The sequence below is a fragment of the Pygoscelis adeliae genome, unplaced genomic scaffold, assembly GCF_000699105.1.
Source record: "Pygoscelis adeliae isolate BGI_AS28 unplaced genomic scaffold, ASM69910v1 Scaffold77, whole genome shotgun sequence".
Classification (NCBI taxonomy): Eukaryota; Metazoa; Chordata; class Aves; order Sphenisciformes; family Spheniscidae; genus Pygoscelis; species Pygoscelis adeliae.
The window spans coordinates 652,889-668,542 of NW_008825216.1; the positions used below are offsets into that span (position 1 = coordinate 652,889).

Genomic DNA, 15,654 nt, shown 5'->3' on the forward strand with positions numbered 1-15,654 from the left:
CTTCCTCTCTCAGCAGGGGACTGCTGAATCCACAAAGGAATACCTTACACCACTCTAATAACTTTCAGTATACCACCAGTGAGCTTCTGAAGTTTTCCATATTTTTAAGAAGAGAAAAGTACCCATATTTCATGGCTCTGAAGGTATGTAAACTGGAAAAGAACAAAGGTCACAACACCTGGTAAAATCCATTAGTCAGCAGATGCCAGGTGCACATCTTGGTTATTAACAAAAAGCATGCATTTTTGCTGACTATTTTTTTATTAGATTCATGCTAGCTAACATTATTTCTGACGCTAATCCAAGATCTTCAAAATCAGGTATTTGTTAGCAGATAAGATATTAAGTTTATATCTTGGATTCTAAAAGACAGCAGCTCCCCCTCCCCCCCCCCCCCCCAACATTTCCAGCTAGTCGTCTAAGAACTATACCTTCTTCCGTAATTTTGAGTCTTTGTTCTTCATCTGGAGGTTTGGGTGGGGGCCACACAGATGGAATTCTCCTTGGAAAGCTTCCTTCAATGTAATCTGATGAATGTGTGGGTTGGCTAACTGCAGCCCAAGTATAAAGCTGGTCTTGCTGTAGTTATTTAAAAAAAAAAAAAAGTTGAGAAGTTCATATAGAAAGACAAACTCAAAGTATCAAAGCCTTTGTTTCCAACACAAATAGCTCGATATCCACCTCGATAGCAAGGCAGACTTGTTTTTATGCTCTTCATCTCCTGACAAAGACTTAACATAAATCTATATTAAAAGAATTTAATGTTTCAGTTTTGGAATTACCTCTATTAACAATAGAAATCTAATCTTTTAGTTATCTACAGCACAATGAGATGCTAGAACACAGTTCAGCACCTTTTTTGAGCATAAGGAACTCTATGACACTTCTTTCCTTAGAGAGATAACAGGTTCTGTCCATCATGACCGTACTTCTTTACGTATGGTTAGTTTATAGGTTAGAGAAAAATATTTCAGTCCACACTATATAATCTTTTTACACCAAATGCACAAGCAAGGAAAAGAAGCAGGATTATTTCAGCATAAATTCATCTGAGATATTTGTTCTTTGCAACCCTGTTTTTGTCATTTACATTTCCATATTCATAGAAAGGCAGCTAAAAAGGTGGGTTTGCTTTTAGAATAAAATCAAAAAAAAACCCAACAGCTAAAAGTATTCTCAATCGTCTGGGCTCAAATCAGATTATATCCTTATTACTCAATAGCTTTGAGTTTGATTCACTTATTAAAAGTAGGAGACATCCAGACTGTCTGATGAAAACTAGGGCAAACTTATGCTTTAAGCCAACAGAAAGATTTTAGCTGACCACAATTCAAGTAGTTATTCTTGTGACTCCCAGTATGCATCAACATGCACACCTTGTGATTAATTCTTTATAATGCTGTAAACTCTATAGAGATCAATCACAGCAATTGCATGACTATCCTAGTAAGTGATCTGGAAATATGCAAATATTGTAGTACAAAACTGGAAAAAAAAAAAATCAAGTCACAGGATGAAAATACAGTCATATCACACAGTAATATCTTCTTACAAAGATCATGTTCATTACACTTCATTCGTGCTATTGCCTGAGTAAAACACTGGTAATATATATTTGTCCTGCTGCATAGTTCATTTTTAGATTAACACTTTTTTTTTTTTTTTTTAATTTTACACAGATACTAAACATTGAAGAGACATGCAGGGGGAAGAACAAAATAATTTAAGACTTTTGGGGGGATAATCGCTATTCCATATGACTAAGCTTCTACTTGCCTAAAAATAAGTTGTGATAGGAATGATAATATTCTATTGAGAGCAACTTACTTAGAACAGAAAAATGCTGGTTATAAAGTACAAAGTTTTGGTTTACAGAGGGTGCCTCAAACAGTCAGGGTCAAAGGAATCTCATTAGAACTTTCCAGCATGAAAAACATGGCAAAAATCCAGCCACATACACAGACCTTAGATAAAGGTAAAAATAAACAGATAAAAAGCTTAATACAAAATCACATCAGGTTCTTTACATAGCCCTGTACTTTATGTTCCTCGAAAAGCTTATCCTTTTCCCATTACTGTGCTACTGCATTTGAACATCCAAACAGGCTTGATTAATGCAGTTCTTTCAGTAACTTAGTACTTTCCCTTTGTCCAATTCCAGCTTTATAGTGGATATGTATTTTTGGGTTTCTGCCTAATTTCCAGTACTGTACATATTGTGTAAAGAAAAAGAAAAAGTGCTGCATATTGCTATTTGTCTTGTCTCTGCACCATCCAAATCTCAAAAACACAGAGGAAAATAAGATTCAGAAAAGTCATCGAGGCAAACCAGAACAAAATTCTTTTGCCCACTCTACTTCCTTACACAGTCCAGGGAACACAGGGAAGAAGCAGCTCTACAGAGGGTTAGCTGGGTAAGCACAGTCAACTTTCAACAGCATTACATGTAGGGTTATAGGGCAATAAAACCGAAGACAACAAACTGTAGATAATATTGACACAGCATGAATGAGGAAGAAAAACAGTTAAACTGTTCCTGGACATGATATTTCACCATGTCAGTTCTTGAAAGATATAGTACTATCATTTAACAACAAATTTTTGAAGTATGATTAGTCTACATGAATTAAGATGTATTAAAAAAATCATGGTATGTCTCAGAATTATTGTACAGATGAGATACATTATGAGGTAATAAAATATGAAGTACCTATGTTCTTGCTGTTAGAATTTACAGCATATAAACCATGAACAGTTATAAATTAAGACATCACACATCTCCATGACCGACTCCTAACCCAGCATGGGAGATTTGTTTGTGAGTATAAGAGACAGTATTTTTTGCTTTTGTTGTTTTTTGTTTTGGGATTCTTTTCATTCACTATTCAACATAGAGAAGGATGATGGAATAGACTCATCATGTAATAGAAATTTAGAGGCAAACGGAAACTTGCAAAAATGCCTTGAAGGGACTTGCACTACAACCAAATATAAACAAGGTATTTAACAACAGCTACATTCAGATTACTTGCAAACTTCATAATTTAAAATATGAAACCCTCTCATGACAGAAAGGTAGTCTGAGGGTCTGGACTTCAAGTTGATAGTCCATAAACTACACCTAAAATGGGAAAAGATTAACCCTGTCTCCACTTTCATGCCCTTCAAAAGAGATGAATCATTTGAATGTCCTAATTCCTACTCACTCAAGATACTGTCCAAAATCTAGTCCTTTTTACCTTTTGTCTTTAGCTCCTTGTCAGTTCATATACCAACCCACCTCATTTCTCCTTGTCCAATTCTAATAATGCCATAAGTTTGCATGATTATTAGCACATTTTGAAGAAAGATATATGCAGCCAATTCTATGATGTTGAAGTACTATTCAAGCAAAAGAAAAAAAAAATCCAAATAAAAATATCCAGATTTGCTTTTACCATTAATAATTGTAATACAAGCATCCACAAACCTGGATTTCCACATCCAACTTTTTCTCCTTTAATCTTTTAATTTCAGAGGCAATTTTTACTAGATATCACTGTAAGTACAGTCAGTGAATACTCTTACCGTGATCAAGCTTTGTATATGTCTGGAATTTCCACTTCATCTTGCTCCGACTCCACTATTTAGTGTTTAAAGCACCTCTTTTTTTGGAGGGGGGGGAAAAATCCTCATAATGAATGATCCCAGTCTTATTTATTTGGACTCATTTCTGCGCAGGCATTGAAAACTGAAAGCTGTCTGAGTCCAGTGCACTAAACATGATGTCAAGAAGACGACTTCTTTCCACACATCCTTACACAGCACTTTCCACTGGTTCTTAAAACTGCAGAGCATTCGCGTGTGGGTGAGGCAAACTGCCTGCAGGATCTGATGGTATCTAATCAATAGACATTCTACCACTTATAGATGCTAGCATTTAGAACAGAGTCACAGAGAGTCAGGTCTGTAGTTTAACTCACTCTATTCCCAGCCAGCTCTCAGTAGGCACAAAGAATGTTTTTTTGTAACAAATCTTCATTCTCAGGTACCACAGTGTTACATTTCAGGTACATAATATATTAAATATTAATTATGTTCTGTCACTGCTTGAGCTAAAGATATGCTTTCCAGCTCATCTTTGAAGATGGAAGCCAATGCTGTAAGCTAGTCAAAGTAAGGGCCTCTAGCAAATGACATATAGAAAGAGGCTGGTGGACCCAGAACTAGGGCCATGAGCTAGACCTGCAGCCAACATCAGAAGGCATACTGGTGGACCTTGAGCCTTCAGAAAAGGGGTCACATTTTTCACACAGAGACCAGGTTTGTTCCCCAAGCCACAGACTGAATTAGAGATTAGTATATCCCCCACTGTAGGAATATAATGCGCAACCTTGAACATATGCTTTTGGCAGCTGTATTGCTCCTGGAGATATGCAGGTAATACGACCTTCTGTTCAACGCCACTTCAGTTTTTAATCAACTGTTTATCTGCTTCCAGTTCAAAGGACAAAGATAGCCATTGTGAGAAATGCTTAAAAGAGGTACAAGAGATGGAGTTGAAAGAGAAATAAATGTATACAAATCTGTCCAAACTGGTTACAAAAGCAGGAATTAGCAATGTAAGAATTAAAGGGGGGGTGGGGACGGAATCTGACCAGAAGTATTTTGCCAATTCTCAAAAAACCCAAACAAACATGCAGTCAGATCATGTGTGCCAAGATGGGAAAGGTAGGGCAGTACAGAAGCACACTGCTATCAGGGGTAGCCTCTGCTCTTCAGCTCAGCATAACAGTAGGTGGGGGAAGCACATTAGCAGTACCTCTAAACTTTCTTACACTAGAGTGAATTGGTACTAACTTCCCTGATGGCTCCTGTGTTAAGCCATGATGGAACCAGGCCCTATTTTGCAGGACATTTATTTTCAAATAGTAAACATGAACAATTTTTCACTAGAATCCCAAACATTCAAAGTTATCCTGAAGAGGGGAGAACAGAAGGGTTGGCATGTCTGCATGTGTAGTTACAAGAAGGTTCCTACTCCTCAAATCAGTCTGGATGTGGACAGCCTTCCAGTGAGAAGAGCTGGAGGAGCAGGGAGAGGAAAAAGTATAACTGCATTTAAGATGAAACTAGATAAACTCATAGAGGAATTACATTTTATGGTACTTGGGATAAGCAGGGGCCAGACTCCATGACTCAGAAGGTGTTTTCCAGGCTAAGAGCTCCAAACAGCTTGTTCCACATTTGTATATAACTGCTTGTCATTTAGACTATTTCAAGTGCATGGAAGGATTTCTTTTTTTTCCTATCAGGAAGTTTAATCATTCTAATATACTAAGTATACAACCTCTAAAATGAAAGAAAGCCAATTGCATGTTCCCACTGCATATAAATAGTTAATTGGACAAGCAAGGTTTTAGTTTGAGAAATTAGAGCCGGACTACCTCAAAATGCTCTTATCAGCAGGAGACTGCTTTATTTTAAGCAGCTTTTAAAATAAAGAAATCAATACTATCAAGAATGGAGAAAGTGGTTTACTTTTTGTGGAAAGGTTCAGTAACAAAACTCTGTCTGACCACTGACAGAACCAGAGCAGTGATTAAACATGGCTCTCGGCTTGTACTACCTTTGGCTGTACTAGTGAGCACAGTTGCCTTCCAAGGCTGAAAAAGAGCAAGTCGGTCATTATACTGTAATATATGGCTGAAGTAGCACTTTATCCTCATGAACTAAATTTGATGCATGAGCATTTTACTTGAGTGAATTTTTTCTTTTCAAAAAACAGATGTGCCTCAACAATTCATTTAAAAACACTGCAAGTGTCAAAAAACCATGAAACGTTTCTTTCCCATGAAATGATTTCAACCTCTTCAACAAAACAGAACAAACTTGCTTGATCCCATCAAACCTTGCTCAGGATTCAACATCATATCCTGGGGATATGAGAGACCAACAGAGCCAATAGCCCTGCAGTTAGGGTCCTGATGGGGAAAGGAAATCAGGAAACTAAATTTCAGATTTCCACATCTATTCTCATTCGATTCCAGAGTTATTGTCTTGGTCTTCCTATTCCCCAATAAGTTCTACATTTAATACAGCTAAATAGGTTGAACTGGTGAGCTTACAACAAACTTTCCTTGGAAGAGGGAACAGTGGCTAGCCTTCTGTAAAACAGAAGAACCTCAAAATCTAGACTTTTTACACATCCACCTTGAACTTCCACTTGGAAGACCACATCCCAAGACCACTAGGTTATCAGCTGTTTCTTAGACCACCTGATGGTGTGTCCTCTCTCATTCACTCTCTCCAGAAATTCTAAGCTGAGGCAAGAAGCTTCTCCATCAGGAGTCGTTTTCACTTACACTGACACAGTTCTGCAATAAGTTTGGATTCTGAGAAATTCAAGTTTTCCAAAGAAATATGTTTCATTAAAAAATTCCTTTCACCTCTATTCCTTTTGAAAAGGTGATTATTACTGCTGTAAAAACTTCCTCTTGAAAACAGAGACATGCAATGTATACAAATTCAACTCTCACTGTATTCTCAATTCCAAGCTAGAAAAAAGACAGTGTTATGACTGTCATTCTTAAGAAAGTGAACTAATGTACAGAAAGTCACAAAATATAAAGATCTCTTGAGGTGACATGTTGACCACCACCTTCACCCTATGCACAATGATATTGAAAATTTTAAACGGCTGGTGTAAATTTAACATCCAGTATGTGCCTCTTGAAGCAGTTCTTCAGAATAACAAGCAGGTAAGCAATGTTCTCTGCAAAAAGAAGCATGAAAACCTAGCAACATCCTACATATAAAATACCTCAGTTGAAAGTGTATACAGTAACATCACCACAAGTAACTGGAAAGGAGAAAGAAAAAGAAAAAGAGAAGGCTAGAAGACTGCAGGGCCAGATGTAACAATTATAAAATAAATATGCAATTAAAACTAAAAAAAAAAAAAAGGAAGCAGGGAAACAGCATAACAGGAATACTTCAGCCCAGTGATCATCTAACTGTTTCCATTTTACTACTCTCAGGAATATTCAGAGTTGCTCACCACAAAAGACAAAGTGTCACACAGTGTGACTGGGTAATGGAAAAGGAAGAGGAGACATGAGGGCTTTGATTTAGCCAAACTCAACTAAGACAGCAGATTAACAATCCGTTTTCTCTGCTCTATTTCACAATTTTCACTTGTTAACTTTTAAAGTCCTATTCACTACTGACCCCCAATATACTGCCATGACAAATTTCATAAGATGGGACTACGTTCAGTCTTACCCATTTTATTCCTGAGCATTGAAAGTATGCTTGAAGAAATGCTGCATTGTTGCCAGCTTTGTGCTGCAGTTTGGAAGAGAAGTTCTAGCTGAAGTCAATTCTTGGGAAAGTTGCTCTTTGGAAACTGATCACTGGTATTTTGGCGCTCTGACTTCTGAGAAAGGAGTCTGTCTGCAATCTGTTTAACTACTAATTTTCAGACTGGCATAAACAGTGCAAATAAGTTAAAATTAAGTAAAGTCTTCATGTCACTAACTCCTCTTCCAACTGACCTGCAAAGTCCCACCATCTGCTGCTACTCAGCAGAAAGCAAGCAGTGTCTTTATTTCCTTAAAAAGCATTTGCATCACCACAGGTGGCCAGGAGATAATAGGAAAACAGCCATTTTTATAGCATTTCCCATTTATACTGTCTGGCTCTCTGCTTCCTTGTGGAAGCGTTATTTCAGAAATGGGTGACAACTTAGGCATCGTAACTACAAATAGCGCAACGGGGAGTCCCTATCCCAAACTGTCAAACACACCTATGTATAAAATCACATCATAACACAGTAAAGAAAGACACCCTCCAGAAGGTGTCCATTTAGCTCTTTCATTATAGAATATGCTGAAATAATTTCTAAATCAAGAAGGCATTAACAGCAGTACTCAACACAGTAACAGCATTCAATAAAAGCACTGAAAACAATGTAAAGAGAGCTAGGCCAATCAAAATGACACCAGAACTAAAGAAAGATGAAAGCTTAGCATGCATTTCAGACATGTATGGAAGAAGATATCACTGCTTAGTGCCACAAGTAGTTGTTGGACCCTTCAGCGTGCAATAGAGATTAAGTTCCCCAAACAAGGAGTACAGTATGAATACAAAGGCATGCTCAGTTTTCTTCTCAAAAGCACTTACAAAATGATAATAGAAAGCCTCTATCACAAAATCATTTAAGTTTTCACTGAGAATTTAAGTGTTTTAAACCTAATGTTCAGAAACAACAGACAAAACTACTTGGAAAGCTTGTCAGAAAAAAAGCAGAAATCTGCTATGAAAGGAAAAAAATGCCCATAGCTTAAGACTGCACAGTGTGAACTGGAAAAACTGGAATGGGAAGTCATAATTAAGGACTAGACATCCACAACATGTAGTAATTGCAACTACTGGATGAAATGCAAACACTGAGTCAATATTTCTTAATAGCACAGTGAAGCTAAATAAAGTTGCCTTGCATTGATAGGAAAATGCCACCTTCTTTTATTGGTGTATGAACAGTTTAAAAACTAATGCAAATGTGTATAATTTATAAACATTACCGATGGCTCTCCAAAGATAATCATCTTCTAGCTTCTGTGATACATCGTTAGCAGAGGAGCTAAGCAGATGAGATCTCTACTTGTTGAAAATTCTGATCCTCCAACAGGTGGCTGCAAAACTTGCCTGTCGTTACATTCTTGCCAAAGATGCACTGTTTAGCCAGCTCAGCCTTGTGTTTATTTTACTCTAATAGGATAATATAATGAGGTAACATGCTAAAAAGCTTAGGACTACACCTGCACTACAGAAATACGATTATTTAATAACATGACACAGTCATTTGGGACTGACAGAGTTTTTCACAAAGCATTAATTTCTGACATATCATTCAGTCAGAGGATATTTTATTTTAATTTGAAACTTTAGAAGCCCTCTTGAACAAGTCACAACTGTTAAGGGAAAAATTTAAAAGGCAAGCAGGCAATAGTTATTCAAAAGGCAAGCAATTTTTCAGAGAAGATTTTTTGAATAGGCTTTTGCTAATCTATCTTTCTATAAGTTGCACGTTTACTTGCTTGGCCATTTTTTTTTTTTAAATTCCTTTTTTAAAACTTTTTTTCTTTTATAAAATACTAGCAGAAGAATGAAAGGCTGTAAAGATAGCCTGAGAAGTAAGAAGTCATGACATCCATGAGGCAATAATTAGTAGCCTCTCCAGAAGAGAGGAAACTAGCAAAAAGGGCATCATATTTCTAGACAGCGAATCTGCCATTGTACATTTACTTACTCTTTAAGATACCCTTTACATCATAAGAAGAGTAGGTAGGAAGAGCTATAGTGAAAGCTTCCACTGCTTCTCAACAGCAAACATCTTAAAAATTCCAACCCTGTCTACTTTTGTTACTTTTAAAACCTTGTTCAACTTTTATTTTTCAGACTAATCTTTTTTTCTGGGCATCTGCCACAATCTGTTTCGAAAGAAATAATTGATAAAATGGGCCAAGATAGAACATGAAAGTTTTCTCATAAGTTCTTAAAACAGTTTTAAAGTTTCTATCCTTTGGGCTTTGACTTGAAATTTGACAAAAAGGTCAGAGATACTTCAGGAACATGCCATTTCCAATCTTCATTAAAATCTATCCAAAATCTGACCAAGTTATAAGCCTCTGAAAACTGGACACCATCCTCAGCACAAATGTGATGACAGCTACTAGTTCTCTGAAGATTTATGCTTTCACTGGGTGTTTGTTGGTCCTTCATGTTTGCCATATACTAACAAAGGAGTAAGCATCACATCCACAAAGTGTAACCTACACCAGAAATACAAGTGTTAAGAATTTAATTTAAACTGGCTTCCAGGAGCCATTATAATGCTAGTCCAAGAAACTAAGATCTGTGAAGGTTGTCTTTATTCTTAATGCATTGCCTAATTGCAGTCAGACAGTGTGGAAGAGAAAGAAATAAGATCTAATGAGAAAAGTAAAAGAGGTTGTGTACAACTATTTAATGGGGTGAGGCAGAGGCCCACACTGAAGGCTGGAATGTCTGAGGAGAAAGAAAAAAAACGGACCTCGTGTGTGTTATCGAGAAAACAAGACACAAGATTTGGATACACAGTTGTAAGACAGAGAGAACTAGAGGTGACCACCGGCCATGAGTAATAAAGAAGATGAGAATATAATCAGAGTGTGCAATTGCAAACATTTCAAGACAGCAGAGAGTTCAGCATTAGCCATGTTAAATTAAATTCACTGGAGGACATCCAGAAAAGGAGATCAGAGTGAGAGAATAGGACTTTTAAATAATCTGTTTATATTCATCTCAAGCCATGAGCAATAGATCATAGAGTGAACAAAACTTACTGAATTATTTTCATAAACTGTAACCTAACATCTTCAAAAAACAAAGTCTGTGGGACCACACTTAAGCAAAAGGGGAATCATGGATTTTATTCCACATAAAAGAAATAGTAAGTTAAAGCTCAGAAATACATGGGATCAGTCACAAAAGGAGAAAAGGAGGGATTCAAGGAAGGATTTCAGTGGAAAAAAGGTTGGCAATTCTGCAAAAAAACATGCTAAAGGAGTGACCTAAGAGACTTTATAAGAACCAGACTAAGACAAAAATCAAAACAGCCAAATGAGTAACATTAAGGAACAAGCGAGCACCAGAGCTGCATGTAGCAGGGAGGAAGGGCAGTGAGGTGGCAGACAAACCTGGCTGGGACCAGGACAGGGTTACAGCAGCTTTGCTGATGGCAGTTTCAGCTGAGTGAAAAGGACACCAGCCAAACTGGAGGCAATCCAGGATGGAACTGGAGGCACATCTGATGAACTCAGAGATGAAGGAAGAATATGGGACTGGCTATGCTCCCAATTTTGGAGTAAGGTCAAAGTTGATGTATCTCCTCATTCTAGATGGGTGAAATATAAGTATTACTTAAGGCTAGTCTAATTCCTCTGTCTTTGAAATCAATGGTTAGATCAACATTAAAATCCTGTTCTAATGCATTAAAAAAAAAAAGAAAATCTAAATAAGAAAAAAAGCAAAGTACAGACATGGAGAGAGATCAAGAGGGGAAATGAGTCACAGATCTTACATATCTTTTTTTAGGTAATATACAGCACCACCATAAGTTTTTTCACACTAATTGCTAATTGTTTCATTTCCTTACATAACTGTTAGCATTTATTTTCTGTAAGATAATAATTTCCTCACTCTAAGAAGCAAAATCAGCTAGGAGAAGCCCAATTTTGAAGTTCTCAGCCACTAGGGTTTATACTTCAAGTTCTAAATATTTTCATCTTTGTAGGGCGTGTAATGAATAAACAGGTAGGTGTTCCTGTACTGTGGTCACCAAGGCTGAAGCAGAAGCATACTCCCAAACTCAATAGCAGCAGCTCTCACCTTTGTACCATGTGAAATTCAGTTGTTGAGATCCTAGTGTTCAAGACAGATGTACGCTCCTTTGAAGTAGGATGCACTACTAGTTGCATACACATACATGGGACTTTACACCACTTCTGACATTGTTTTACAGGAGCATGATCTATTAAGGGGACTTATACAGAAAAATAGTAACAGAGCATTTGTGGCTTACTGATAGTCCAATTCAAATTAAGATCACTGCTAAGACAGCAATATCTTAAATTGCTGACTTTGACACACTGTTCACATGGTACTAGGCTAGGTTACAGTTTCTTTTCAGAAAGTCCGTCCTCTTGGATACAGTCAATGAAAGATAAGTAGAATAATTCTCTTACTCAGACAAAGCATGGTATACCAGTTAACAAAAGAGCCTCTTCTGCTTCTTTCCAAACTTTTAATTTGATAAAATCTGTTTATAAGTAAGGATAAACTTTTTTGAAAAGAATATTGTATTCAATACTCTACAGAAGAGATTAGCTGAATATATGGTAAAACCAGGAGAACTGAAAACATTGCCAGACTGTTTTAAACAACCTGAAAAATAAAAAATGTGTCTTTTCCAGTAACTTTATTGAGTATATTTAACCACATAAAATCACACACCATCTGAAAGTGTAAGTTGCCTGAATGACTTCGGTTTTATAGTCACACTCCATTTTTCAATTAATTTCAAAAAACAGTTTGAAAACGTTTTAAACATTGTTTTAAAAAAAAAAACAAACCATAAAGGTTGAATACTGTTAGAGGGATCATGGAATGATTTTGTAGATAGGCTAGGTTATCTAGGAAAGCTTGTTTGTTTTAAGAATTCATCGGACAAATTTATTCTACCCATTTTCCCTTCACCAGTTGTGTTAAACCATTCTTCAGGAAAGATGAGAAAGCTTTAAAGAGTTAAAAAGACTCATTCTCTCATATCTATGCCAATCATTTTTTAAGTATTTCTAATCAAGCTTCAGCTTAATGTATAGAATAAGTATGATCTTAACTATACCAGTAAGGTATTAAGTAGATTAGTTAAAATTTGTACACTATTTTGAGTTAATTAGTGAAGAGAAAAACCCTTATTATCTTCAGTCACATAAACCAGTACAAAGAAGTGTCAAAGATAAAATTTGATGGCAAGGATCATAAAAATAAGGTCACTGTAAAACTTCATGGGTTATACAGTATCATACAATAGAAAGACATCCTAATGTTAAATTCATTATCCAAAAGGAAGGAAAAGTGTGTCAGGTGATGTCTACACCACAGTTTTGTAACGGGTATGCAAACACCACCAATAACAGCACTCTGGCCAGAAAGCCCAAAGGCACAGAAAACACTGTAGCTGGAATGCCAGCAAATTTGCACTGACCTCTGCACTATTTTGTATCAAAAGGCTTTTCAGGGGGAAAAAATTATCTAGCATAGACATCCTGTTTGGGTTCTGTAAAGTTTTGCGACATGCTGTTTTCTGTTGTTCCTTTAATTTATATTTTTGGTAAAGCAGCTATTGGATTGAAACGTTCTTAGTCCTACAGAGCACTTTGATTCAAAGAAAAAGATTTAATGAAAACAATGGATAAACAACAGTATAGCAGACTAAGATATGAGTCAAAAAGTTAGGAAATCAAGTTATGGGAGAACCTTTTAAAACTTACGATTACTTGGATACAAAAGTGTACACACCTGAGCTCAGAAAAAATGCCTGGCCACTCTCATAAGGGCAATTTTCATTAAAAGGACTAACAGAATCCTCTCAGGACTGATGAGCCATTGATAAATCATGTGCTGCTTGGCAAAATAGACAAAAGATAACGTCTTCAGTACTTACATCAAACGTGGGTGTGCTTTGCTGGGCACTCTGATTACATGGTTCTCTGAAGCAGTCAGTGAAAGGAAGCAAAAGACCCATTGCAATAATGCGAGAACATAGTTTTTCCGCTTCTTCTTGTGGTGCATTTTTGTGCTGGCTGAAGAGCTTTTCCAGCAGTGTTCGTCCTGCCAAGGTGATGACACAGATCAATAAGAATTTGTAGCTATCTACGGGACACAAAGATTAAGGCATTACAATGTGTATTGAAAATCTCAACTATTAGAAGTAAAAATATGGAATAAAAAAAGAATTCTTGAGAAAAGTATCTGATAACAAGTCTTTAATATAAAATATTTCTATATAATAATTTGAACTGATCTGTAGCCTGATTAATTAGGATATTCAAGAAAATATACATCGTGTTGGCTGCACTGTGGAGTAGGAACAAAAACCATGAGATGATATTGTAGCATCAATTTCCTATTTATTTATATTACACATTTGTCCTGATGGGAAAATCAAGATATTACCAAGAAATGAAGTAACTTTTTCCAAGGGTGTCACACAAAGTTATTATAGAATCAAGTCTCCCAACTCTTGGAATGAGCCTTTGTTTTTTGAATCATAAAATGATCATAGTCTTTAAGAAATTGTGCTCTCTTTCTTTGGAGAAACTCTCAATAAAAGAATAATAACAAAAAAAACCCTGATAACTGTTCTGTTTCAAATAGTATTTAATACAGCTCCAGAGCAGCAGAGTGCTCCAAACTAAAATGCAGTGCCACAAGCAGCAATTCAGAGAAGTAAAACTTTTGAAGAGTGAGAAAAGAGACTTATTCCTATTACAGGGCCAGATTTCATGATCAAAGTGTTTTCTTTGTTATCGCACCAGAGCATGAAAGGAGGGTATATGTTATAAAGTATATTACAGGAGGCAGTGCTAGAGGTTTGAAAGACCTTTGTGCTGTGTGCAGTTAGCCAGAAAGAGACTACAAAAGTTAGTTATATATGCAGGCTGTAGTAAAATCTACTTTCTAAGAATATTAAAATTGCTTGATTAAGATCTAAAATGTCAAAAGATGCCAAAGTTCAGATTTACAGGATATAAATAAAGAGGTGAAATAGATCTACAGGAAGAGAAAAGGCAGACAGAGTAATAAAGTTAATTTCACGTTTTAGTATGAACTAGCTGTGAATACAATTTGTACCTAAAACAGTTTCTATAGTCTGTTTTTTCCACCCACTCACTGGAAGCCAAAGGTATTTTCCAGAAAAAAACCATACTGCATTAAGACAGCATTTCAGTGTCATTTAAAATAATAGTAATAATAACAATAATAATAATGATGATGATAATAATACTGTTTTTTACATATAAATGCAAGATTTCTGTTTGAATGTTGATTTTATTAAAAATGTAAAATTTCCCAGGCTTTTTGAACATACTAAAAAGATTTTTTTTTAAACATCTGGATGCAATTTAAAAAGGATATTGTAAGCAACATTTAGCCCAAAGTTTCTGTATTATTTTAACATCCTGTGGCAATACAGCCTAAAATAAACAATACATTAAAATGTTAGAAATTATTTCTAAGATTTTCCTCTCCACATCTGAAGATCTGATAATTCTGAATTATTAGTCCAAGTTTCCTAGTCTTTTATTAGGCACAATTCAGTACATTCAAGGGGATAAGCTGGGGATAAACGTGTAAGATACACAAGTTTTGTTATGTTTGCTGATTAGTTTGCCTCTGCTCCTTGGTTTCACCACCTGTAAGGTGGTGAATTGCTTATTCAGTGTAACCCATTATTTAGCTAAAGATACAGTTCAGTTGTTAAATCTTCAAAGTCATTAATTAATTGAAGACGGGCTTTCTTACTGTCTGTGATTTTTAACACCAATTTACCCCAGTTGCAGCAATGTACAGCAATCCCCTACATGAAGAAAGGCAGCAGTATGAAACCATGGAAGCGAAGCACAAATAAGGAGCTATCTGCAGGCAGACTTTTTGTGATTTGTTTTAGTAATTTTTCTTTGGGGTTGTAGTTGCCAATGCTTAGTGGTGTTGCAAAAGACCACTAAAAAAACCCTAGCTACTACCCTCTTACTGCAATAAATGGATTCTCCTAGCTATAAATACTGAGGTTAAGCTGTGTAAGCAAGTTTTAGAAAAAAATAAGAGTACAAGATTGACAGCACAGACACCGGAGCACCAATATGTAGCATTTCTGCTAGCATTTCTGGGGCAAAGCACATCATATTACCATAATAGCACCTTATATCACTGACTGAAGTTCAACAACATGGGAAGTTGTCTAGTTAAATGAGAGACTGCAAGTGATGAGGATAAATGGGGAAGTCAATGCTTTATATTTATCTAAAATGCACGGAAGAAAAAATAATAAGAAAATACACCAGAAGA

General features: G+C 36.2%; 1 protein-coding gene across 1 annotated transcript in view; it reads right to left on the reverse strand.

Annotated features, from left to right (window-relative positions):
* Window positions 1–15,654, reverse strand: part of FMN2 (formin 2) — a gene marked incomplete at its 3' end in the record, with an annotated part of 169,831 nt that overhangs the window by 133,467 nt on the left and 20,710 nt on the right. The window contains exons 3-4 of the mRNA XM_009329214.1: window positions 13,250–13,416; window positions 432–579 (exon numbers count right to left, since the gene is read on the reverse strand). Of these exons, the coding sequence (XP_009327489.1) occupies window positions 432–579; window positions 13,250–13,416 (315 nt within the window). The remainder of the gene's footprint in view (window positions 1–431; window positions 580–13,249; window positions 13,417–15,654) is intronic.